Here is a 27,714-nt window from a genome sequence, read left to right on the forward strand (position 1 = left end):
AGGTGGGGTATGTGATTTTCTTTTTTGACCATTTTTTCAAAATAACTTGAAATCCTATTCCTAACCCACTTACTGGCTGTAAATTAGAAGCACTGAAATGAAAATTAAGCAATTTAATCATCTGTGGAACGGGCAGGACTCGAAAAACTCCAGCCAATCATTTTCAAGACCATCTAGAATCATTGGACAGAAAATGTGTCAATCAAACGGTCGTACCATGCCCCCCTCCCCCCACCACCCTGGCGCGCGTGTCCCGTTCGTGCGCATACTCAAAGCTCGTGACCCAGTAACAGGCAGCGATTGTATTTATGTATGGAGAATAGAGCTTTTATAGTGCTAGTGGGGTTGTTCCACATTTCTATGAATCCTGTTTTGAATAGAAGACCGCTGTACAGACGCCAGGGCTGGCTATGTTCTTTTTTTTTTACAGTTATGAGAAAATCAGCTCTACACCTTTCAAGAGTGGTATGCGAACCCCTCCTCCTGCTGTGTCAACAATTTGCTCTGAAAAATTGTCTGACAGGTGAATGCACTGTTTGACTAGTGAGTCTAGAACACTGCTAGAACACTGCGCATCTGAGTTTTCGCTCGTGCATGATTGCGCGTCCATGTTTTTCGAATGGGTGGAGTCAGGGCCAGCGTTGGAGGAGAGAAGGTAGGACCTTAGAGTTGTGTATTTTCAAAATCTGCCGGCCGTTTTGCAAATCACATACCCCACCTTTAAATACTGTGCCACTTGCATCATTTAAAAAGATATTACGGCATGACATGAGGCTTCTTTTAGACAACAAGGTCTTACAGCGTGTGTTAAATGTTAAATGAATGATCATGGCAATACTGTAAAATGACTTTTTAAAGACTAGAAAAATAATAACTTAATAACTCAAGTCAAGACAATAAACAGTTTCAAGAAACAGAACTTTTTTAAATAATGTTATCGTGAATTTATCGCCTCTGGCAGAATTCATGGAATATGAGTGCATTTCAAAAATAAACTCTTAAATGCACATTACAGTTACTGATATCCATACAGTAGTAACCTACATTTTACAAAATGAGCTATTTCAGCCTGATTTTTGACATTTGTTGGTGAAACCTAATGGAGTCAAGTTGATTCAGACATAAAAAAGATAAAACTTTTTATTTGAATAAAACCAGTTCATTTAGATGCTACCACATGAAACAGTTTTTGTTAAAATATTTCTGTGTATAATTGAAATGTGCATTTTTTGTAAAGGTCATCATTTAAAAACATGTTGTTTTTCATGTGTTGGAGAAATACAGTTTTAAAAAGCTTACTTAATTATTGAAAAGCTTATTAATTAACTAAAACTGGGTTATTAAACTTTTAATGCTAGGTTGAAGCTCTTAATGGCATACTAGGAATCCTTCATGGAGAACGTCTTCCTTTGCATGTCCTGGTCATATATTCATAAACCCATTCAAGACTTGTTTATAAACAGTCACTGGAGCATCAGTTTTTTTTTCATTTTAACACTATGGTCCTAATAAAGTGCTTAATAAGTGTACAGTTTATTTGTTGTACATGTTTGAAGAATGGAAATTCAACTTGATCAGAAACATTTTTAATGAAACAGAAGAACATAGATGGTATGTCAGCCAGATGGTACGCACTTACAAAAATGATGGAAGGGTTATCTGGGCTGCCTTTTTGTCCTTTACATATTCATTAATGCAACCTTGATAGCATAATAGATGTGAATGTACTATTGACAAAGCCTTTAGTCAGTTTGTTGTCATGCTGCCATGGTAACCCTCAGGGTCAACCGTTGCTATCGTTTGACTACAGAGGTTTCATCAAAGTCTTTGAATCGTTTATGTTGTAATACTGAATACAATGTTTTCTCTCTTGCCACAAATGTCCTGTTTGTGGTAAACTTGAAGTAAACTCTGTATTACACATACACACTCTCTAAGCAGTTCTCAAATACTAATCTCATATCAGCTGACAAACTAACTAGTGAATAATACACCAACTCAGGATGTTGTAGTGAAATTCCATCTCTGCGTTTTGTTCTATGGCACTGATGGGAACCTCGTGTGCAATTAAGCATGATGCATGTCATATTACGGAGTCTGCGTACATCCTGGTTTTGTAGCTGCATCATTCATGTAGCATTTGAAATACACATAGAAAGAGTAAATGCTCAGAAAATCAAAAGCCCTCTGCCTTCTGCATTAATGTTCCCTTCTGAGAAAGCAGTCTCCAATTTAAACCTATAAAAGTAGGTCATCTAGGTCAAACTGGTAATTGGGAAAAAAGCTCATGTGATTTCTCACAAATTCTGCTTAATCTAATAATCCAATCCTGTCTGACAGATTTAGAGAACTGTCTGTTATACCGATTTTCTTTGGTTTATTTCAAAAAGACTTATGATATTAGTTTCCTTTGCCACTTAATATTAGACTATAGAATATTATTATATATATATTTTTTTTTTTTGAATAACAGATTGGACCAAATGATGCTTCAAAACATTTATTCACCACTAGGTAATACAATCTCTCATAAATAGAACTTTACAAACACACAAAACAGAGGTATATGTGACACAATGAAAAAATGTCTCAACGTGGTGCTTTTCGAAAGAGACAAGAGTGCAAGTGGGCAGGATGGAGGAAACAAACAACTGAAATGCAGAAGAAGGTGTAGAAAGAGAGATAAAGACAAAAACAGATCTCAGCACTATAGTATAATCCATTAATTTCCTCTTTTATACACTAATCTTAAATTACACAAAATTACATCTAAGACTACAGAAGATACATTTCAAACTTTGGGAATGCTTTAGTATGTGTATCATTAAGGCCACTGGTTACGTGTGTGCTATATTTACAGATATAGTATTTACATACAAACTGTGCATTGTGCCTTCACCTGCAAAAATAGTCCAAGTCTTCATATTTGCTTTATGCAACTAAGTCTGTCTGACAGAAAAACATGAAGTGGATTATACAGCTGACTGGATTGGGAAAAAGTTTTAGATATAAATTCCAGACTGCTGTTATATGAAAGCAGGAAACTGACTGAAAGGGGCCACTGCACTCAATATGAGATGAGTATCTCATATTGACATTGTAACATCTGATGCAGTGCACTGATAGCCAGTTCACTGTTCATGCTACTGAGGACACAAACTGTAGGTTTGGAAATTCAAAATCACTGTAGGTTTGAAAATTCAAATTTAAGGGTCACTTTAAGATCAGTTGATTCTCTGTCATTTCTATATCATCATGGCGTAGCAAAGTGATAATGGTATATTGTAGGTGGGCATTTAAGGAGAACACGATAGCATCAGTTGCATGATTAAATTAAACAGAGTTTCCATTTGAATGATTCTGCCTGTACACCGATCAGCCACAACATTAAAACCACCTGCCTAATATTGAATTATATTCTTCTTACCACAATTGTACAGAGTGGTTATCTGAGTTACCGTAGACTTTGTCAGTTTGAACCAGTCTGACCATTCTCTATGGACCTACACAATATTAGGCAGGTGGTTTTAATGTTGTGTATGTTTGATGCTTTGCTTAAAAGTCATCAGATGTGTACTGTGTGAACACTATACATTGTACTGTAGCCTAAAAACTACACTGTAAACGTCTATTAGTTAGATGCAATGACTGCAGAGTGAAACAGCAGTGTTGGGCAGTAATGGACTACATCTAGATTACATAAACAGATTACAAAAAATTGGATTATATGATTACATATTGATTGCAATTACCTTTTAGTCTTGACTTTTAAATAACTTTCAAATCAAATTGTTGTTTGATTTCATGTTTACTAATATTTAATGATAAATATTTAGTGTAAATTGGTCAAGCATACGGTTCATGCAATAATTCATCAATAAGCAATTCCCTAGGACTACCTAAAAAGTTAAATGATTACTACATTACTAATGTTTATGGTGCAATTTGTAATCTGATTACATTTCAGAAGTAATCTACCCAACACTGAAAAAATACCATTCTGAATTGCAGATCAAAAATAGAAGCAAAAGTAAAACAAAAACTTAATCAACGTTTAATACAACAACTGAATAATGAAGAACATTTGGTTCATCCAGTAACCCAGCTGAAAAAAGCATCTTAAATGAGCCTGAACTGGTTTGCTGGTCTTACTCTTGCTGGTTTAAAATAGAACCTCTTTAAAACCAGCAAACCAGACCAGGTTTGGAGACTTCTTAGGCTGGTTTAAGCAGGGAAACCAGTAAGGTTTATCCTTTTTGCCTTCACAGCTAATCCTTTCACAAGCTGAATCAATGCGAGTGATCAAATAAAATGTGTAATGCATATACAGAAATAATAATTTATGGGATACAATAACAGTGCAGTTCAAGTGACCTGCCACGTCTTTACATTACATGTGTTTGAATTAGAGTTTGTATAAGAGAGCAGAGGCAACAGAAGCAGAATGACTCAACATGTTTCTGAATGTGTGCAGTCCAAGTGCTGAAGCGATCAAAGTGAGAATAATAATCTCCAGCTGCATTCACACTCTGGATGAATAATCTGGGTCAATCTGGGAGGGAGGGAACAGTGCAAATCTAGGGGAGGGAGAGATTATGGAGGCTTGTATAGGGGGATTATCTCACACTTGCATTTGACTGGAATGTTTTCAAATATCTGCTGTCCAGCCAGTATCCATAGCCTACTACAAAATACAGCAACATCACATCTATGGACTCAACTGGCAAGATCTCTTCTATTGTGCTCCCAGCTCTGTCACACCGCACTGTGAGAGTGTGTGTGTGTGAGAATATGGGCAGTTCAGTGTGTGTGGATGTCACTTGAGATGTTTGGAACTGAGTGTGGGAATAAGGATTAGGGGAAAGAATGCTGAGGTAACAGCATGATTAAAAGACTTTGCGTGTGTGTTTGTAAAGATAAGGCAAGTGAGGTGTGTCAGTGGATACAAATGAAACATATTTAATCAGGAACAGCTCATAATAAGCTTATCTTGCACATATAAAGAAAAACACTGTAATGTCTCAAGAATGTTGAACATTAACAATTAAAATGATCAAAAGTTGGTTTGAATAGATACTGAAACTAAAATAAGTAAATATAGATATACTGCATTAAAATGAATATTCATGAGGTCTTTAAAGGGATGAGGTGGAAACATATACAGTGACGATTGTGTGTGAGAGCCAGACACTGCAAAGATGGTTGTCTGTGTCTTTTGTATATATGCATGTGATCCATTTAAAACGATGAAGGAGACATAATAGGGAGGGGATACATTTAAGTAGCTCCACATGACCCATGCTTTTAGCATTAGTAGTTCACTTAAAAGAAACTGGAGTATGTCTATTAAATAAGCAAGAGCGTTACAATCAGTGATTGTCAATATTTCCTAAAGGTCTGCAACAGCTATAGAAATAGCATAAAAGAAAAAGGCCTGCCATTAACAACATTCCCATTAATCTTCATGCAGTCACACTGTGTCTTATGCTACAGCATAGCATTACATTATTAATGAATGTACCAACATTCTTAAAGGGATAGTGCACCCAAAAGTAAAAACGCTCATGTCATTCCAAACCTGTATAACTTTCTTTCTTCTGTGAAACACAAAAGGAGATGTTAGCCTTAGTCACTTTTCATTGCATCTCTTTTCAATACAATGAAAGTGAATGGCATTCTGCCTAACATCACCTTTTGTGTCCAAAACATAAAAGATATGAAAATAGGGCTAGGAACAACATAAGAGTGAGTAAATTATGATTAAATTCAAATTTTTAGGTGAACTATTCCTTTAAACTCTGTTTATCATTTCTGTGGATTTCAGTGGTTGGACTACATAAATAAAGTTTCCTATGAATATGCTAAAGCACCAACAAAAATCAGTGTTTAAAGGTTTCAGCTTTCACAGAGCAGCCATGTGGATTTGCAGGCTCCACCTGGCTCTATGTAAACACCATAAAAGACAATGGAGACCCTGAAACAGTTTGGGTGGCAAAATTACACTCATATATAATTTACATACAAACCAGCATAGTAGCTAAAAGTAGCTAAACACAGAGGATACATATTACATAAGAGATATGAACGGAACAGAGAAAAATGGCCCACCGTTATGATCAAGATGTTGAAAAAGGAAGTTGCTTACATACAAAATAATGACTTAGTGTTAACAGTTTGGTTTATCTTCACATGAACAGCAATGCTTCGATGACATCATTCATAAAGTGAACAGAAGCAAAGAGAAAGAAATGCAAGAGTTACTGACTAAACAGGCATGCAGGTGTACTGTAAACACACCTCAGCATGATCAGATCATCTGCTGGCAGGTGGATTGTCGTGGGTTGGTGTGAGTGTACTGTGAGTGTGTCCTTCAGGCTGGACGTTTTGGACTGTCTCCACCAGACTGCCGCTGGGTAGGACCACATAGCGCGCTGCCACATCCTGCCCCTGCTGCTCTCGCAAACCCTCCTTACTGTGCCAGATGCCATACCCGAAATACACTAGAAGACCTGTGACAGAGCAAAAGGACAAATTTAATAATAACATTTATTTTGAACTGATCTTTTCCAACAGATGAGTCCATAGCCAACTAACCCTCAGCCACTGAAGACAAGAGCTGCCCTGTCTCTTTAAGAGCATGTAAACACTGAAGCAGTCACCATTTGGAAATTAGCCTGCCTCAAACTACAACACTAGCACTAACCAGCAATAGAACTCCAATCTATAGCTGGCTCATTTTTGTTCTGTAGCCATTTATACCATTCAATGCTAACTTGCAACAGGCATAAGAGGCTATCTATGGAAAGTACTGTAGGTACTAGGCACAATATTCAGTGTAAGAATATATTTAAACAGGGATGTCCCATACCATTTTTTGGAGACAAGTACTGATACTTCCTTTTCAGTACTTAATGATACTGGTAATGATACCTGATTTTTGTATGTTATGTTTCCAAATACAATACTGCGAGACTGATGATTTGAGGACACCGTGCTAATTATGTTTCAGTTACTGTTAGCCTACTCAACTGGGCCTTTCTGTTTGCATGTTCTCCCTGTGTTTGTATTTGTGTGGGTTTCCTCTGGGTGCTCTGGTATCCCCCACAAGTCCAAAAACATGTAGGTTAAGTGAATTGGAGACCCTAAATTGCCATGTAGGTGTGAGTGAGAGTACCACAACCACTGGGGGTTGCGTCAAGAAGGGCATCCTGCATAAAAACTGTGCCAAAATAAATATGCAGATCACAGATGCTCCGCTCTGGCGGGAGCAGCCGAAAGAAGAAGATTATGCTGTTAGAGCATGTGTAATGATCATGATGTTGTTTTCAGTGTAAAGTAAGAGCAGCAGGTTTCACTTATTCACTTTTAAGCATGCAGCACATGCAGACTATAAATTCATTTTATTTATTCACAGCATTTGTAGTTTAATCATCACACTAGGACATAACACGATTTTAATGTGGGGAATCACCATAACAGCGGTTTTGTGTTTGCAGTGAGAGCAAATAGTGACTTAAAGGGCGAGCCAGACTGCCAGAGGGGAGAGAGAGCCAAACCTGCATGTGTGTGTGTGCGTGTGTGTGTGTCAGTGCAGCTAACATTTGAGTTTGAAGCTTTTGAGTGAGAGAAAATAAAAATACACTTTGAGTCTTATTCACCATCTCCAAACTTTTGCCACAATATCACAACGGTAAAGTTATGTAATATTCACTGTAATACTACTACTACTACTACTACTACTAATAATAATAATAAATCAATAGTAATTGTATTATATTTAAGCAATATCTCACATCTGTGATGCTCTGTTATGCAGCACTTTATTTGACAAAATATAACTGCAATGTTGTATTGTGCTGAGATGTTCTGTATTAAAGCACTTCATTTGATTAAATAATACAATTTTATTTTGAAAATTAATTGTTCTATTTTCATTTGATTAAAGTTTTAATTAGATCATTTATTTAAACACTATTTTGATGATAAGATTGAAATAAACTGTTGATATGGAATTCAGAAAAATAAAAATAAAACAGGTCTCTGACTCGGCATTGGCGAGTACCAAAAAGGAATTATCGCTACTCGTATTCGTTCTTCAAACAAAGCTATCGGGGACATCCCTAAGCTTTATGTTCATTGTCAACCATAATTTTCTTTAAAAAGATATAATTGCATTGATCAGTTTTTAAATTGTGCATATCTCCCTATACTACCATGTATATTCTAAATACTCAATTGCAGTATTCTATGGTCAAATATTTAAGTTTGATGACAGTTTATGTTGTATAATTGACCAATGTCCCAGGCAACCAATTTTCTATATTGCTGTGCTAGTTTTTTGTCTCTCATGTCACTCCACTGTCTTTCTTCTCGCATAATAAAATAACTTTGAGAGGTGAAATGTGAGGGACTTATACCTGCTGCAACCCATACGGTAAAGCGGATCCAGGTGAGTGGACTTAACTTCAGCATGAGAAAAACATTCAGCAGGATACTGAAGCCAGGAATAAATGGTACAAGAGGAACCTGAATGATGAAACATACATGTCTAATAAGCATTGGTCTCTGTGTGAATTGTGAGGCACACTTGCACAGGTAGCTACTTAGACAAAAATGAGTGTTTTCTTCATGTTTGCATTTGTATGTCTGCTATAAGAATAAACTACATTCAACAAAATATGTAATTAATTAATACAAGTAAAAGGATAGTTTACCAAATATAAACTCTGTCATCATTTACTCCATCTATCTATCCCATAATTTGTGTGTAATGGCAGTTTTCATTTACCTGAAAGGTCTTTTGATTGGGCTGCTGTTCATGGACCCAGATGAGTCCCAGACTGAGCAGGAAGACCAGACTGAAGATGACCACCAGCATGGTGAAGCTCCACACTGGCAGATGCAGCTGGTTATTTCCAAACACCAAAACAGCACTAAGAGACAGTCCACTCACCATCAGGGCCATCAAAGCGAACGTCACCACCTCCCCTGGCTCACAGCCCCCTAAAATGCGGCCCAGATACGGCTCCCAGCGGGCCTTCAGCATGCCTGGGGCCCGTCTCTCCTTCACTGCCTTCTGCCTCTCTACCAGCTGAAGTTTATCAGAGAATGACTCGTACTCCTTCAGCTCTCCACCGTCCTGTGCAAAGGTCTGGGCCTCACTCACTGCAGGAAATGGGCCCACCTGCTGCCCTGACTGATTCAGTGAAGGAGTGGATGAAGCATCCGTCTTGATGCCATCACCTCCTGAGCTACCGCTTCTTTTATCTGGTTGGAAGCGGAGCATTATGACGCTAGCCGCTACAAAAGTGTAAGCAAGCAGCGTACCGATGGAGAGGAACTGGACCAGTGCTTCCAGATCAAAGATGAGGGCGAGGATAGCCATTAGACTGCCAAACACAAGAATGGCGATGACAGGGACTTTGGTTACAGGGTTGACTCGGGAGAAGATGGAAAAGAAGAGGCCATCCTCCGCCATGGCATACACGATCCGCGGGAGAGAGAAGAGGTTGCTGAGCAACACAGTGTTCATGGCTAGATGAAACAAAGGGTAAACAACAATAAGCCTAGATAGGAAAAAGTATAAACTTCATAGGCTTCCTTTAGGATATTTAACAACAACACTAATCCTACCATCTATATCAACATATCGATATAGAGACCTCTATAAAGTTCTGTAATGTCTTGCAGGTAAACACAATACATTTTTTATTTATTTTTAGTATTATTTTTCCCATTTTTATGACTTTTAACAGTACATCATTAATATAATTTGTTGATCGTAGCTATAGAAACAATATATTTAAATTTTATAGCAAAATTATTAGATAAATGGAAATATGCAAGTAGTTTAAGAGTGTATGTAGACCGACTCGATTGCATCATTCACAGTACGTCATGAAACTGGGTGGCCACTGCAGAGCTCTTTTGCCACGATTTTCTGATTGATGGAGTAGTGTAGATATTCACCAGGTATTCCGCTATTAAACAAATTAAGCAGTTTCCTGTTGAAATGAACACTTGAAGCACTACAAAAATTTTGCTTTTTATTTACTCACACAAATCACGACTACAAGATTGATTAAGACTTTATAAACACTTATTTTTTGCTCTTTAACTCACACACTGTTATGGTAGAATACCACTATAATGCATCATCTGAAAAACTAAAACTTGCTTTTCATATCGTATTTCATTTTACAGCACTAAGTGTTGGTTAAGGGTAAAGGATGTCTGTTTTGCTTACCTCTCACTTGCTTTTTTAAAACACTATTGGTAAGGTTTATGTTACAATATTAGGTTAGGGAGGTACAATTTACTCATTAAAACTCGATTAACATACACCTGAAAAACCTCATCTGATTATGACACCATTTCACTCGCTTTTGGCACCCCTTGCTGGACATTTCACTTCGAAACTGCAGCTAAACGTGCAATGAAGCACTTAATTTCGTTTAGCAAAAATGTTGCTACTGTCACGTAATGTTAATGATAGGAATTTGCCCGAAGTTTAATACCTTATTCGGAAAGGCACAAATTATGACTTCAAATCGAATAATGGATTCATCCGAATAATATACAAAATATTCGTATGAATGATTATCCAAGAAGCACAAGGATAAAGCGACATTTTAAATAAACATATGAAAATTGCAGCTAATATTTATAAAGTGTAAACCTTATGGAAATGCGTACGGTGTGATTTCAGATCGGATGGGCGCAGTCTTTACTCGTTTGCAGTCTCTGTTAATTGTGCGTGTCTGGAGTGTCAAGTGTAACATTAACTAAGATATGACATCATGTACACTTTCCATTTCTTGAAATGTCTGTTAATGTATCATGAGTCCCATGTATTTATTTAGAGCCTAACCCTGAGTGTGATGTTAAATTCCTGACCTGGAGTGATGATTTCACATCGGAGCTCATCTATCCATCTCTTAAAGTTGACAAAATGTATATCCACATCAGAGATTATGGTAAGTATTTGATTAAAAATGTATTCTTTATTTATGAACTCTGGAAATGCACTATATCATTTTTTAATTATTATCATTATTGCTATTGTTGTAGCTATTATTTGACTAAAAAATGGTGTCCTATTGTAAAGATTCCTGATAGATTTATGGGACATTTCCCTGTTGTAGGTTATACTGATTTTAATTTCATTTCTTTTAATGTTTGAATTTGTATATAGTATTCACTGCAAAATGTGTGCTTCACCTTTCACATTTTTTTTTTTACACTTCTTGCCTCCAGAATAATGTTGTCATACATGCACAGACAAACAAAAATTTCATGCAGATATTAATATCAGAAATACCCGGAGAAACCACAACATATCCCACAATTAATGTAGCCAACAAATTCAGCTTAATCTGGTAAGAAAAAAAAGAATAAAATATATATTTTTAAATAAAAATTGTAATGATAATAATAATAATATAATAATTATTATTATTAGGCTATTATTATGAAAAGGCATATACAAGGCATATTTTATTAATAGAAACCATACATTTGAGAGTAAAATTTTAAAAATGGGCGTTTCATTTAAAGTTGAGGTTTAAGCCCCACCCACACCTGGTTCTATACAGATACAGATAATTTTGTCATATTAACAGATACAGATACAAATAATGGCTTCACTGCACACCCCTAGGTTAATGAGACAAGGCTGGATCTTTTTGCAGCAATTCTCTGGTAGATATTATCTCTTCAGGACTCACATGTAGTATAGGAATTCTTCTATTAAATAGGGCTGCACAATTTATCTGAAAATGTACCGAAATTATGATTACGGCTGCCATGATTATGTAATAGTGAAAACTGATGATTACAGCAACGTCAAATGTTTCTGTTTACGACGTGTTTTTGCAGGGGTTGAGTATTGTAACAAATCCCAGACATGTCCATCGAGCAATGAAACAACAATAGTGAATCAGAGATGCTTAAATTAGTCTATAGTCTTATCAGTAGTAACAACAAATAGTAAAGTGCAATTATTTTAAAATGTCTGATGGCCAGATGCTTGCATAATGTTTTACCTCATAATAATAAACACTTTAATTTTTTGGAAAATTTTGTGTAGTAAATATTGTTTAAAATAAGTTAATTTCTTCATGTGTATATCTTATTTGTGGTAATTTAATTGTATATACAGTGGGGTTTGAAAGTCAGAGCCCACACTGACAATCTGGGATAAAAAACAAAACAAAAAGATTCAAATTATTAACATTAGTTAACTAGATTTTTTTAACATGAATAACAATGAACAATACTTTTACATCATTTGTTAATCTTGGTTAGTTAATTTTCCATGGCTAGGTGTGCGTTACATAATGCATGACGTGGAGGCGAAGATGCATAGCGGAGGGTGGTTGCCTCTGCCAAGTGCATTAAAATTGTTTAACGCACACCTAGCCATGGATTATCTCACTTATTGCATGGCCATTTGCCAGCATTGATTATTACAGCTAGGCCTGTCAGGATTATTTAATAATCACCTGATCGCGGCTATTTGAGATAACCACGATTATTGTGCACTTCTAATTCCAATCACATTTTAATGCTCAAATAAGTGATTTTTAAGCAAATATATATGCAATGAACTGTGCGTTTGTGTGTCATTCAGTTGAACTCTGAGCAGAGCCACACAGTGGACGTCAACCAGAGCAGCTCCAGTCTGAAAAGAGTAGAGGCCCGCTCCGATTTCACTTTCATTTAACCATCGTGTAAGGGCAAATATTCATGTTTAAAGCGGGATCATACACACAGTGTGAATTACATTCAGTGACACAGAGGTGACACACTTGTGGAGTGATAAAATGATGAAACGAAATCTCAAAGGTTTTACTTCCTGAGAAATAAAGACTTGTAGGTTTCATCAAAAAGCTTTAAAATAACATGTGAAATTAAAGAACTCAAGACAGAAATTTGTACTATTGCATAATGTAATATTATATAATATAAATATAATTAAAATATATATTTTATATTATCTTTTTTATAAAAAAAATATTATATTTTTATATATTTTGAGTTCCAAAAACAACAGTTTAAATGTAAAACTTACCATAAATAAATAAATAAATAAATAAATAAAGTTGACCTAAAAGTGGGACGTATTTTAAGTGTTTTTAAATATTTTGATATTTAAAACAAAAATTTTCATGTCATCCATATGTTTTCCAAGCCTTATGATATATACCTATTTTTTTATTTGTTTAATATATTTTAAGTTAAATATGTATAATTGACTTCTTAAGGTGTATAAAGCACATATGGACCTTAAGAAATATGAAAATTGATATGACAATTAATCGTCATTATCGCAAGTATTTGTTTGACAAATTGCATAACCATGACAGCCCTAGTTATAGCTGCCATTGAAAAAGTTTAAACACAACAATATTATTACAAAATTAATAAGAAAGATTCTGCATTATTTGCAGGTCACTAAACAAAAGATTAAGTGATTTTTTTTATGACACTGAACATGAATATTTCCTTTCAAGAAATGTCAGATTTCTTTGCTTACAAGATGCTCTTTGGTAAATTCTCAAATCATGCTGGGAAAACATGAATCATAAGGTTTTCCACAAACCTGTGGAGTCCAAGCCAGCTCAAGTGCATACTGTCATTAAAGCAGAAGAGGGACATACCAAATACTGAAATTCATGTTTGTACAACTGGTTGTTGTTGACCAAATTTGTGATAAAAAAATATTAAATAAAAAAAATTAAAAAAACACAGAATGGTAGAAGTAGACATTTCAATTCCACTCTATATAAAGTAAACTAACTCATACTCACCACAGATGGAGCCCACAGCCACGATGAACCCGGCCCAGCTGTATCCTCGTTTGAAGAATGCATCTGACAGTGCTGAGTTTGGGTCGAGTGAGTGCCATGGAACCATCAACGTAAGAACAGTGGACACCAGTATATATGCAGTGGCTGCCAGTCCCAATGAGATGGCTGTTGCTGCAGGAATGGCCTTCTGAGGATTGCTGGCCTCTTCGCTGGAAGCTGCTATCACGTCAAAGCCAACAAAAGCGTAGAAGCACGTTGCGGTTCCTGCCATTATACCCGAGAATCCAAAGGGTGCAAAGCCTCCCTCCCGAGCACTCCAATTGGCTGGGTCCGCCAGTATAAAGCCAAACACTAAGATAAAGGTAATGACCACCATACTGACTGCTGAGAAGATGTGGTTGAGCCAAGATGAGACACGAACACCAAATGAAATGAAAAAAGAAGCCACAAGTAGTATGCCAGCTGCTAAGAGGTCTGGGTAATGAGCAATGAAGGGCACATCCCAACGCATCACATGACTCTCTGTGAAGTTCTGGATACGGTGATTAAAAATAGAGTCCAGGTAGCCACTCCATGCACGAGCTACTGCCGCTCCACCAATCATATACTCCAAAATTACATTCCAACCAATAAGGAATGCCCAAATTTCCCCAACAGAGACATAAGTAAACATATAGGCGGAGCCTGTCTTTGGTACACGAGCGCCAAACTCAGCATAGCATAATGCCGCCATGAGAGATGCTACACCTGCTATGATGAAAGACACGACTACAGCAGGTCCTGCAGTGTCCTTCGCAACAGTTCCTGTGAGAACATACAAGCCTGAACCCACCATTCCACCTACACCCAGCAGAGCAAGGTCCACTGTGGAGAGACAACGTTTCAGTGACGTTGCCATTACATCCTCCTCCAACGTCTTTAGCCTGTTCAGCTTCTGATAGAACCGCACCACTGGAGAGCAGCTGGAAACACATGACGCCATCTTGAGAGAAAACCGAGGGTTGGTGAGAGAGATAATGTGGAATAGAGATAGATCACACCTTGTCCATAATTTTCAGAGCCAAACAGGCCCTACAAACCTAAAAGAGAAAAGAAAAAGAAAAGTCAAATCTGTAATACAATAAACACCAAAGTCAGACATTAAAATGGGCTTGGAAAAATGCCACTGCAAGTGACAAAAATGAAGCCCATTGTGACATTATTTTCAGGACATTTAAGCACATTTGACCCCCCAGTTCTCACCATTGTGCATCCGGACATTTGACTTTTTCTGTTCTCGTTGTTTTCAATGATGATTCTCATAACTATTGTATTACAGTAAAATAGATGCAATATATAATTTATTATTTGATATTCTTGTAAAAAGGGACATAACATTTTCTTGTCAGGGTTCATGAAAATCTCCCATTTAATAGTTGATGTATGATCTAGTTCGGGATTAGTGTTTCAGATGTATAACTGTATTTTCTATCTCAGCTAGGTGAATTTTGTTAAATATGTTGCTAAAGTGAAGTGTTTTTTTTTTTAATGGGGGGAAAAAAATAAATCAGCTCTGAAAACACTAAATGTGCAGAAATCACTTCCAGCATTATTGATATTATTGCCATTTCATTTGAATCTAAATGTTTCTCTCCAGGTTTACACATTTAAAATTCCTCAATTATTGGGTAGAAAAAAAAGATATGCTTGCTATATACTACAGATTAGATAACATTTTTACAGATAATTAAAGATGCACGCATATGAACATTTTTGGCCGATACAATACCGATTTTAACAAAAAAGGCAGATAATGATATTTTGGCACTTACCTTATTTTTCATCAGATCACTGTATTGCTTAGGAATTATGCTTTAAAAATATACAAAGCTGTTTTATATTTCTAACAATAAATAGTTTCCATTGAACACAGATTGGATCTGTTGAACACATGACAATTTAAAAGAGTCACAATGAAAGATAAATACAAAATAAAAAGATAAAAAAAAAACACATAGCATGATGATTTATGTGGTGGTGGTGGTGTATTTCTAAGTGCAAAATTCTAATGCATAAATTCTAAACAATAGAACTCACATTTGGGTGTCCTTAATTTGGCATCCAAAAGTTTGAAAACTGCCAAAGGCGACCTCTGTTACATTTTTGTTCTCCCTGCTTGCAAATTTTAATTTATTTCAACTACATTACAGTATTTGACCGAAAAATAAACAAATAAAGATAAAAATGACAAAGAATTTTTTTCTACACATTGATTACATTTGTTATTATGTAATAATGTAGCCTATGACAGGCTTTATGTATTATGCTAGTGACAATACGCTAACTAGGTAGCCAAATACAGTGTGACACAGTCCTACAATTTCCTAGACTGTAAAAAGTGGTAACCTGCAATTGTTAACTTAAGGATCTATTTTTACTTGACCTAAACCATACAATTATTATTGTTGGTGTATTCTAATGTATTGAGGTTGATTCAAACATGTTGAATATATATAATTTTTTCTTGAATCAAAGTAGGCCTAGTTGATTTAGATGATACCACACAAAGTACATTTTTAGGTTCACTTTTTTTCCACAGTAAGCCACACTGTAAAATACAACATGAAATACTTATATCACACAGTAAAAAAATTCAGTTGTTTTTACAACAACAACAACAACAGAAAACTGGCAGCTGTGGTTGCCAGAATAATTATGTAAAAAATATACTAAAAATGTAAACAACTTTACAGAAAAACCTGTACATTTTAGTTTAAATCTGTTGTAATTTACTTGACCTCTATGGCACTGTAAAAACATAAAATACAATTCTGTTAAATTTACAGTAAAACATCATAACCTTGATATTAAACTTCTGAAACTGTAAAAAGAAAATCTGCTTTTACTTTATAAGGTATTGTTAATCACTGTAGTAATTACAGAAGAGCACATGATGACATGAAGTTCACCAACAGTGTCTCTTCCAGGAGCAATGACCAATAAACATGTAGAGACACTCACACAAACACTAAACGCCATCAGGGTAACACATTTGAAATTTAAATTATGCAGTAAACATTAACTAAACTACATCAGATATAATACAGAACACCCCAAAGTACGGGTAAGTAAAAATAAATAGAAACATAACTATTAAAATAAAACGAATGAAATGTGATGGGTCATGCAGAGAATTGTGGGAATGTCTGATTATTGTTTTTTATGTTTTTTTACTGTAATTTTAACAATAATTTACTGTAAAAAGTACATGTACTCTCTTGTTAAACATAATGCATTTTTTGTACCATTAATTATACAGGAAAATCATACCTTTTACATCTACAAATTTCATTTTTACAACATTTTATTGTAAAAATTACTGTATTGTTTTTTAAAATATATTACTTAATTTTGACTGTATATTTTACAGTTAATAGCTTTTTTATCAGAAATACTGAGACAGACTATGCAGCATAAAAAACGCCGTTATCACAAAGTTAATTTACAGGGGGTTTAATGCTTAATAAACCTCTTAAATTTGATAATCTTATAATAATCTATCATCCCACTGGCTACGGCCTTGAGTCCCTTATTACAGCAGCCTGAGCTACAGATGATGATCTCGGCGCATCCATGCAAAGATGCTCACATCACATCCGCTGCCTCTCCATGAATTACGTCATATTTCATCCTAATCTAAAAATCAGCATTGCACATTACATCTTTAACTCACTTTCATACTTGGAAATGCAATAAAATCCTGTATGTTGATGCACTACCTTTTTTCCATGAAACGCAGCATGAATAATTTAATTCCAGCCATATTTGAGGGCATGGTGTCATGTTAAACAGTTCAAATAAGCACTATGATGAGGGTCCGCGATCCTTTTCTGTCTATTCTGTCGTTCAGTTGCACCTACACTCAGACAGCTGTCTGTTTTTCATCCTCCCTTAAAACTACATACATAAAGCCGCAAGGTGTTGAAGCATTGTCACGAAGACAGGTGAGAAACCGCACGGCTCTGTTTCATATTAACGACTGATCTAAGCGCAGAAATCATACACGGAACACATGCTTGAATAAACAATCGACGGCGTCTTTACCTGTAGTGGATTTGTGAGTTCAATCGCGTCCCGGTGCGTTCGATGAATGCGATGTTGTGTGAGAAGAGCGTCATTCAGAGCGGAGGGTGGAGGAGTGAACAGGAGCGGTTTCATCTCTTAAAGGTACAGCACCAGCCTCTCTTCAGTAATGTTTAGTGGGCTTCGTGAATATTGTACAAAATAAAACATTTAGCCTGTCTTTATCTCACTACAAAGACTTGATATTGATAGTGATATTTAGTTCCATAAAACGACATTAAATAAAACGTACACATCTGACATTAAAAGGTTGGTTCTCCTAAAAAAATGAATTTTCTGTTGTTGCAGCCTCAGTCACCATTCACTTTCATTGTAATACATTTTAAGATAAACTTGCTCACTATGCTGACCTAAAATAATAATAGTAATAATGTATTTCATAATGTAATGTCAGGGAAGAAAGATCATTTTAAATAAAATAATATAAAGGCTAAATCAGTAGACTGAAGACAGGATCAATGGTGCCATTTAAAGGGATCAAGTTCTGCATATGAAATATATCCAAACCTAAAAGATAGTAAAGTTAGTCTAATAAGATGAATAATGTTTTATTGTTACTATGCATTTTGTAAAGTTAAATGTATGTTTTTGTGGTTAAAAGAAACGGGTGTCCCACTTTGACAATAAAGATGTCCCAGTGTGTCAAAATCTCTTGCAAAATTGTGATGTGGAGTCTACATGTGTTTGAGGAAGCATTTCAAGTTTTTGCATTTCATTTTAAATTTTTTTAACTGTATAGTGTAGTAGAGATCATGCAAAATGGTATTATGTGATGACAACATCCCGTACGGGACACCTTCTGTCCTGCCTTGCCCTATTCATATAACTGACAAGAGACTGACAGAATAAGCACTTTAAAGAATAAGAAGCCCCTACATCAAGACTAAGTATTTTGCTTTTTTTTTTCAAGACTCACCTTAACCTCTTATGATATGCGAAAAGTACTCCAAAATGATTCTTAAGTGACAGTATGGATACTGAGTGAAAATTTGACTCAATTAAAAGTCCAAGTATCTAGCTAAAAACATACTTGAGTGAATATTACAAAAGTATTCACATTAAATTGTACTTAAGTATTAATTTTTTTTTTGTTTATGTTTGTTTTATGTTGAGTTTCATCATTAAATGTTATGTTCAGCCAGTTCCTGCATCCTCCTTGCCCATCCTTTATACTGTTACTGTCACTTTTTACAGTCATATTTCTCCACCAGTCGCAACCTGGTCATTGAATCATGTTACAATATTTTTTTTTTTTGCCAAAATGTTTATTTATGTGGCCCGTTGAACGTAACAATGTAATTTCCTATTGGAATGAACACTAGAGGACTTAAAACAATAATAACATTAATCCCCTTTCACTCAAATCATGAGTAAAACAGCAAATTATCAGTTCATAAATCCATACCTTTCCTCTGCTCTTCACACAATGCTATCTTATGAAATATAAACACTTTTAATATAACGCATGACTCAAATTAAAGTTTGCATAACCAACTACGTTTACAAGCCTGTTCATATGTGATCAAATTTACAGTAGCTCAACTGAGAGAGTTGAATATGCGATACAAAGGATCGGGGTACGAGTTCTGAAGAGCACGCGAGTCGACACGTGAACCGAAAGTGTCATAGAAGCACCACAAAATGAGGTGGTTGCATCAGAAATTTTGTTTGTTTGTTTTTCATGTCACACGCTTTTTATGACACAATCAGTTAGGTTTACGTTAAAGGTTTAGGGTAGGGAGGTTAGTTTTGATGATTTATTTCTCGATAGAACATTAACCTTAAAAACCACATCTGTTTGGGGGAATATCTGACTCGCTTTTAGGACCACACAGTGGACATTTAATTTTGGAAATGCCCTGATCCGTGTAATTAACCACATCATGTTATTTGGCAAGAATGTTGCTACAGTCACACAATGTCCGTTGTATGGGAGAAGGCACTCACAAATTGCAAAGGCAGAGCACCCAGCACCTTTAGACTTAGAGAAAGATTACAAAAATTCAAAATAAGCTTTGAAGAAAGTAATGTTATTGGGTTTGTGAATTGTTTTCTGAGGTTTCTACCAAACTTTACTGTTGAGAAGATGTATGAATTCAATAAAATGCATAATTAATATTTACTCAGATCCCATTATTTTTATTCTCATTATTATCATCATTGTTGGTTTTATAGTTATTATTATAATACTTGTACATCAACAACAACAATAATATTTCAGCAAAAATTGAGTAGAAAATCAAAGATATGATTTAAATATGATGGCGTGTGTAGAAATAAATGACATGTACACATTTAATTACAAAAGCCTTTTGTTGCAAAACAAATAATAAAAAAAAAAAATATATATATATATATTTGCAATGTGAATGATCATTTTTGACCATCCAATCCGTCCAATTCATCACATTCAGTCGGAAGATCACACAGAGTCTAGTCGCACAAATATTTCAACGTATCAGAAGCTCAAACCAGATAAAAAATTCCTCCCCTGCAGATGTCGGAAACAGCACACAGCCGACATGCAACACCATTTGAAATTACTGACCTCTGGTCTCTCATTTGTTATTTGTCAGATACAGTAAAGAGATGGCTTCAGTCCAGTAAGTGTGTGTGTGTGTGTGTGTTTGTGTGTAAGTGAGTGAGTGAGTGAGTGAGTGAGTGAGTGAGTGAGCATTTGTATCTGTGTGTTTGTGTGTGTGTTGTTTACTGCTTTGTATAAAGTTGCATAATAAATGAAAACTATTCATGACATTACTTTTTGAAAACATCCTCACTATGCAATATTTTTCAAAACTGTTCAAATATTTTGCATGGTACTATACATGTATGTTTGTGTGTGTTTATGTATGTATGCATGTAGGTTAACCATTGTATTCTTAATATTTACAGATGATCTTATCACCAAAAAAGGGCATATGACCAAGGGATGCCTCTGCATGTATAGGTTTTTTTACCAAATCTCTCGTCGAGCACTGCAGGCCTCTCTGCATAGTTATATATAGAGCATTGGGAAGACACTCAGTATTTCCAACTTATGAAGCTAAGAATAGAGAACAAAATGGTACACTGTCAAATAAACAACTACTATATTTTCTTACCCACTGCTGTATTTCATATCTGTCTAAATTACAATAAGCTTTAGCGTCTAGCAAGAGCTCCTCGACATGGTCGGCGCCTAACAAGAGTTCCTCGACATGGCTGCCGCCTAGCAAGAGTTCCTCGACATGTCCGCTGCCAGTCCAGAATTCCACGACATGGCCGCCAAGCAAGAGTTTTGCGTCACTGCCACGCCTGAGTCTACTCCATGCCATGTCACGCCTCAGCCTGCTCCATGCCATGTCACAGCCACGCCTCAGCCTGCTCCATGCCATGTCACAGCCACGCCTCAGCCTGCTCCATGCCATGTCACAGCCACGCCTCAGCCTGCTCCATGCCATGTCACAGCCACGCCTCATCCTGTTCCATGCCATGTCACAGCCACGCCTCATCCTGTTCCATGCCATTTCACAGCCACGCCTCAGCCTGCTCCATGCCATGTCACAGCCGAACCTCAGTCTGCCCTATGCCATGTCACAGTCGAACCTCAGCCTGCTCCATGCGATGTCACAGCCACGCCTCAGACTGCTCCATGCCATGTCACAACCGAACCTCAGTCTGCCCTATGCCATGTCACAGCCGAACCTCAGACTGCTCCATACCATGTCACAGGCAAACCTCAGACTGCTCCATACCATGTCACAGGCGAACCTCAGTCTGCCCTATGCCATGTCACAGTCGAACCTCAGCCTGCTCCATGCCATGTCACAGCCATGCCTCAGACTGCTCCATGCCATGTCACAACCGAACCTCAGTCTGCCCTATGCCATGTCACAGCCGAACCTCAGACTGCTCCATACCATGTCACAGGCGAACCTCAGTCTGCTCCATGCCATGTCACAGCCACGCATCAGCCTGCTCCATGCCATGTCACAGCCACGCCTCATCCTGTTCCATGCCATTTCACAGCCATGCATCAGCCTGCTCCATGCCATGTCACAGCCACGTCTCATCCTGTTCCATGCCATGTCACAGCCATGCCTCAGCCTGCTCCATGCCATGTCACAGTCGAACCTCAGCCTGCTCCATGCCATGTCACAGCCACGCCTCAGACTGCTCCATGCCATGTCACAACCGAACCTCAGTCTGCCCTATGCCATGTCACAGCCAAACCTCAGACTGCTCCATACCATGTCACAGGCGAACCTCATTCTGCTCCATGTCATGTCACAGGCAAGCCCTAGACTGCTCCATGCCATGTCATAAGCAATCCTCAGCTCCACCGTCCAGGCCCACCTCTGCTCCACGGTCCAGGACCGCCTCTGCTCCACGGTCCAGGCCCGCCTCTGCTCCACGGTCCAGGACCGCCTCTGCTCCAAGGTCCAGGTCCGCCTCTGCTCCACGGTCCAGGTCCGCCTCCGCTCCACGGTCCGGACCAGCATCTGCTCCACAGTGGACCTCCATCCTTACAACTCCACCTTGGTCCTCAGCCCCATTGGCTCCACCCCTCGAACCTCTCATGCCTCCTCTCCCCTGGACTCCACCTTGATCCCATGCTCACAGCTTACAGTACCTTTAACGTCTAATGATAACGTTTGCTTTCTAATTCAATACGGCCCCTTTAAATGCATTGGCAATATTGCGCCACTATGTTGAGAAATCACTCAAGTGAAAAGATGCCGGAAGATACAAGTTTTACTAAATGGAAATATCCCCATTCCCACGAGTTTATAACAAATGCAGATGAGAAAAGTGGAGTTCCGAAGCACAAGTTCCTACTGAAGCACTTGACAGGGCAACATACGTAGTAGGGATATGCATCTCCATAACAGGCCGATGCGATTGCCAACGATACAATACATTAAATATACATATGAAGTAGCTACCGGTACAATGCTGGATACATCATATCTGACGTTCTGTGCTGTATTCTTGAATATTTTTCTCTAGCACTGAAACACGCTTCACTGATGCCCTGTCCCAGTCCCACCCACTTCCTCTTTTCCCCACATGTGAGTAAACATGAGGTGCGTGTTTCCAGAGCGCCTTTAGACCATAACGTTTTTTCTTTCTAAATTTAGTTTTATTAATCAGCATGGTCCAAGCCTTTAATAATAAACAGATGTCTGATCTAATTTTGTGAAATTATTCAGATTTCATCAGCTCTGACAAGTATGAAAGACAAAACAATTACTAGTTTGTAGTATAGTATTTCTCACTTTTAATGAAAATAGAAAAATGGTCCATTCAGACTTTTACATTTTCAAATGTTTCTCTCTGGAGATACCCCTGAACCCCCATACAGTATCATTCCTCAGTCACAAGGGCCTCTATGCCCCCATACATGGATATCTGTATGTAAAGATATATGAAAATAATTTGAATGTAAAAAAATATAAAAAGATATATATATATATATATATATATATATATATATATATATATATATATATATATATATATATATATATATATATATATATATATATATATATATATATATATATATATATACACCTGCATTATGATTCAAAATGAACAGATCATCTTATAACTTTCATATCCAACTGCACTCAATTGATAAACTCTATAAAATATTGTAAGATTTTCATAGAAGATATCTCAGACACCACTGCATTGGGTGTGTCAGGGCCCCCAACACAGTTTTGTAAAGACCGTTTAGGTTTTTGTTTCTCTTCTTTTTTTGGAAATTCAAAAAAATTTGCAATGTGCAAATGTTATTGAATATCATGATAAATATCGATATTGACTGATATGAAAAAGAATATCGTGATAATATTTTTTGCCATATCGCCCAGCCCTACTTTCGTGTGGGCACTTCAAGTGTGTTGTTAAATTAGTCGTACTGCCTGTATATTTTGTAGCGACATGACATATTTTACAAACTGCATGGTTTTATCAAAATCTCCATCTCTCTTATAAAACCCAAAGTGTTTCCAAACATTGGATTTGTAATTATTTGGTGGAAGATGCAGTCAAGTCAAGTCAGTTTTATTTGTATAGCGCCTTTCACAACACACATCGTTTCAATGCAGCTTTACAGAAGATCAGGCATTAACAGACGATAAAACTGTAATGTCTATAAAGTCGATTAATAATCATTGTGTAATTAGATAAAATATGATTCTTATTGCATTTGGCTAACATCATGAATATAATGTAAATATTACTTATGTATAGTTAAAGTCATGGTTTAAAATTAATAAACTAAGTAAGTGTTAAGGGTCAGTGTTTAAACATCGATTTAGCTTTGAACTGTAAGATTAATGACTAATGTCTTTGAAGTCCATCCTGGATTAACTGCAGAAGTTTACATAGGTGTAATTGTCCTTGTTAATTGGCTGATGAAGGCTTTTGTTGGCAATTGTTAGTCTATGCATTCCATTTCAAGATCGTAGTCCATCAATAGACCGAGGTGATGCAGGCAGAGATCAGGGATGTGAAACGCAGTTCAACCTGGCCGGTACTTTCGGTGAGGTTACGTGTGGTCCATCCTAAATCCAAGGTTCAGACAATGGCATGTGAAGTATCTCATGTCTTATGGTTGGAGTAGCATACAGCGCAATAGATTACATTAGCCAGGGCATTTATCTTATTCTGATGACTTGCACTGAATGGAATCAGACAGTTTTGCATAATCCGGGCAGTAGATGCTAGTAGCTAGTCTCAAACACTGCTAGTTTCGCAATTTCGCGCTCTGTTCTCAGAAGCACTTGGATGGCGCAAACCTAGTTGTTCATGGCAACTGAATAAACAAAAGTCTTGCTGGTCAAAATGTACTCATCAAGTACAAGTCAGACAGAAACTAAAAGAAAGAAAGACACTATATTTATTTTCATTCAAATTTAACGAAAGCACAAGTCAATTATGTGCGATCTACCAGCATTGCCTTTGCGATCAACTGGTAGATCGCGATCAACGTACTGGGCACTGTGACTCTCAGGACACACTCGGCCTCCGTAGTGTTGTGCTACGTCTACTGATCTAGCTATATAGATCAGTGGCTTCGTCATGTACACGTAACACGAGTGGGGTTGCTGTCCTTTTCTGCATATTTCTGACCCCTTCAGCATATTGCGGCGCCGTTTTGTGGCCTGTTATGCATAACGTGGCGGCTCATTTCAGCTTATCGCGGCCCATTCGGCCCCGTTTCGCGGCCAGCCCTTTGGGAAAAGTCCCGGCTGTCTCGATGGCCAGTCCATCCCTGTCCATGGGCCAACTACTGAGCAACCATGTTGTAGACACTCTTCACCTGCTCACTCTCTCTGTAGTACAGTAGTCATTCCTCAAATTAGGCACATTAGGCAAGTTATTGGAAACAACACAGAGAAAAGCATGTAACAAAAAGATTCATTATTCATTTTCTGAGGTCAAATGCTAAATAAAATGTTATATTAAATAAACTCATACAAACCTCTGTCCCCTTGGAAAGAAAAATCTAAATGTCCAACAGTACTGAATCTTCAGAGACTGACAGGTGAACAGGGGCAAGAGGGGTGGCCAGAGGGGTAGCCAAGCTTTAATCAGGGGTGGCACTGGACATCCATGGCCACCACGTAGCTACGCCCCTGACATATCAGTTTCAGGGCCATGCACAGACGTTTTGAGGAGCAGTGGCTCAAACTGAGAAAAAAGTATACATTTTTAGAGACTTATGTTAGCTCTGCCATCTGACCGCTCATCGCTCAAGCAATGTCAGTACTAATTAATGCACATTTGTGACACATTTAGACCATCTCAAGTTTCAAGAACTCCTCCCCCTGTCTTGCCTGATCTGCTGTCTGCAAAACAAGAGACGCAAAGCAACAATTGAAGATGGTCGTCTAGTGCATGTTTACATAACCAACTACAAAAAATACGCAAATAGTTTTTTACAATTCATCATGAATTAATTGCTTTCACCCGATGAGGTCATAATCAGGGCTTGAACCCAGAGTGTGCTGCTGACAACCCAGAGCACTAACCACTATGCTATGGAGCTGTGTGAACCCAAATTGCAGAGAATCACAACAGGCAGGACTTGAGGAAAATAAACTGTCTTTACTTAATGTTCTTCTTGAATAAACACAAATGATCATCAAAAGCAAGGCTGAAGAAAGTACAGATGCTCAATGGCTTGATGCTGGCAAAACATGCCCAAAAGCATAGAACAAACTTCCCAAACAAGAAGGTCAAAAGATATGGGAGAAAGTCTGTCAATGTAATCAAAAGTAGGTGGAACAGGCATTTACAAAAGATCTACCTAAGCAAAAGAACTTTGAGAAAAAGCAGTTCTTATATATACACACATACACACACTCTAACAAGCCAGGCACAGGTGATATCATTGAGCTAACAATGAACAGGAAATTAGGAGGAAGTTGTGGAAGAACTTGTGCTCTAGGTTCCCCTCTGCTGGACAGACCGTGGTGTGACATATGGATACAAAATGAATACTTGCTAATTAAATTATTTTCTACAGAGGAGCACCTCAGCCCAGGAGAGCAAAGGGGCAGGTCCCTTCTCAGTTTGGACCATGCTGATGGACTAAACCACTTTCACTTTTGTTGAGGGAGGGTGGCGGTCACTAACACTGGAAGAGTCAAGGCAGATTTTTGTGAGCCCTCCTCCAGTGATGGCCCCTCTTACTCATTACCCACTGTCTGATGCCCAATGCAGGAAAAGCAGTAGAGTGCCGATGCAATCTTCATACTAGGCTTCACCACTAGGTGACGCAATTGGGTGTTGATGAAGAGTGCAACAGGGAGAGGTACTCACAAATCTTTATCACAATCTGTGTTGCATCACACTTGGCTCTGATTAACAGGGTTATAGCTTTCAGTGGATGGTAAGGTATAAATCAATTGAACTGTTTGCTGGGTTTTCACTACAGTGGATCAGCTGTAGGAATGCTGAAGTGACTGAAGATGTTAACAGCAAGATTATATAAAACTGTGCATTTCTTGTCTATTACCACCTTCTGCTAATACCAACAACAGAAATAAGTGCAGTTAGAAGAGCAAAATATGTGAGAGAGCATTGCTTACAACCTTATTAAGATCTAATTGCAATACAGTATGTAGCACTTGAATGCATATAGTTTACACACAGTGACATTAAACTAGACATGGATTATAGAGAAAATGTTAAATAACAGATAAAGGGATAGTTCATCCATAAATGGAAATTCTCTTTTCATTTACTCACCCTTATGCCATCCCAGATGTGTATGAATTTCTTCTGAACACAAACAAAGATTTTTGGAAGAATATCTCAGCTCTGTAAGATAATTTAAGTTTGATGTACTTTACTCTGCTGCATGCCATGGCCGAATTACCAACTCGGGTGTATATTATTTTGTTATATTTGAATGGTCTGTTTTCAATTATTCCTTACTTATACCACATGTCTGTTGAATGCTTGATTCTGTTTGGTTGACAAACATTTGAAGGTGAGCAATTATTTTTAAATGCACGGCTATGAAGTAGTTCCAGGTCTTGACCGCATAACAGTTCCATATCATTTCGCCAAGTTATTTCAGTTATTTCAAAGATGTTGGTGCAGCTATCCTTATGCCAATTTTTATACTTTAGGAACTATAGATTCTATCCCCTAACCCTACCCCTAAACCTAACTCACAATAAAACTTTCTTCATTTATACATTTTCAATAAAACATAGATTAGTAAGTGATTTGAATTATGGGGACACTAGAAATGTCCTCATAAACCACATTTATAGCT

At 37.2% G+C, this 27,714-nt stretch overlaps 1 protein-coding gene across 1 annotated transcript; it reads right to left on the reverse strand.

Moving 5' to 3' along the window:
• Positions 1–2,491: 2,491 nt before the first annotated feature.
• slc7a4 (solute carrier family 7 member 4) lies at positions 2,492–17,986 on the reverse strand. The gene is made up of 5 exons (XM_052093692.1): positions 17,895–17,986; positions 13,812–14,890; positions 8,789–9,534; positions 8,418–8,526; positions 2,492–6,509 (listed from the first exon to the last, which is right to left on the reverse strand). The coding sequence occupies exons 2-5, from the start codon at positions 14,791–14,793 to the stop codon at positions 6,313–6,315; spliced, it is 2,034 nt and encodes a 677-aa protein (XP_051949652.1). The 5' UTR covers positions 14,794–14,890; positions 17,895–17,986; the 3' UTR covers positions 2,492–6,312.
• Between the last annotated feature and the right edge of the window lie 9,728 nt (positions 17,987–27,714).

The sequence above is a fragment of the Xyrauchen texanus genome, chromosome 27 (genome assembly GCF_025860055.1).
Source record: "Xyrauchen texanus isolate HMW12.3.18 chromosome 27, RBS_HiC_50CHRs, whole genome shotgun sequence".
Lineage (NCBI taxonomy): Eukaryota > Metazoa > Chordata > Actinopteri > Cypriniformes > Catostomidae > Xyrauchen > Xyrauchen texanus.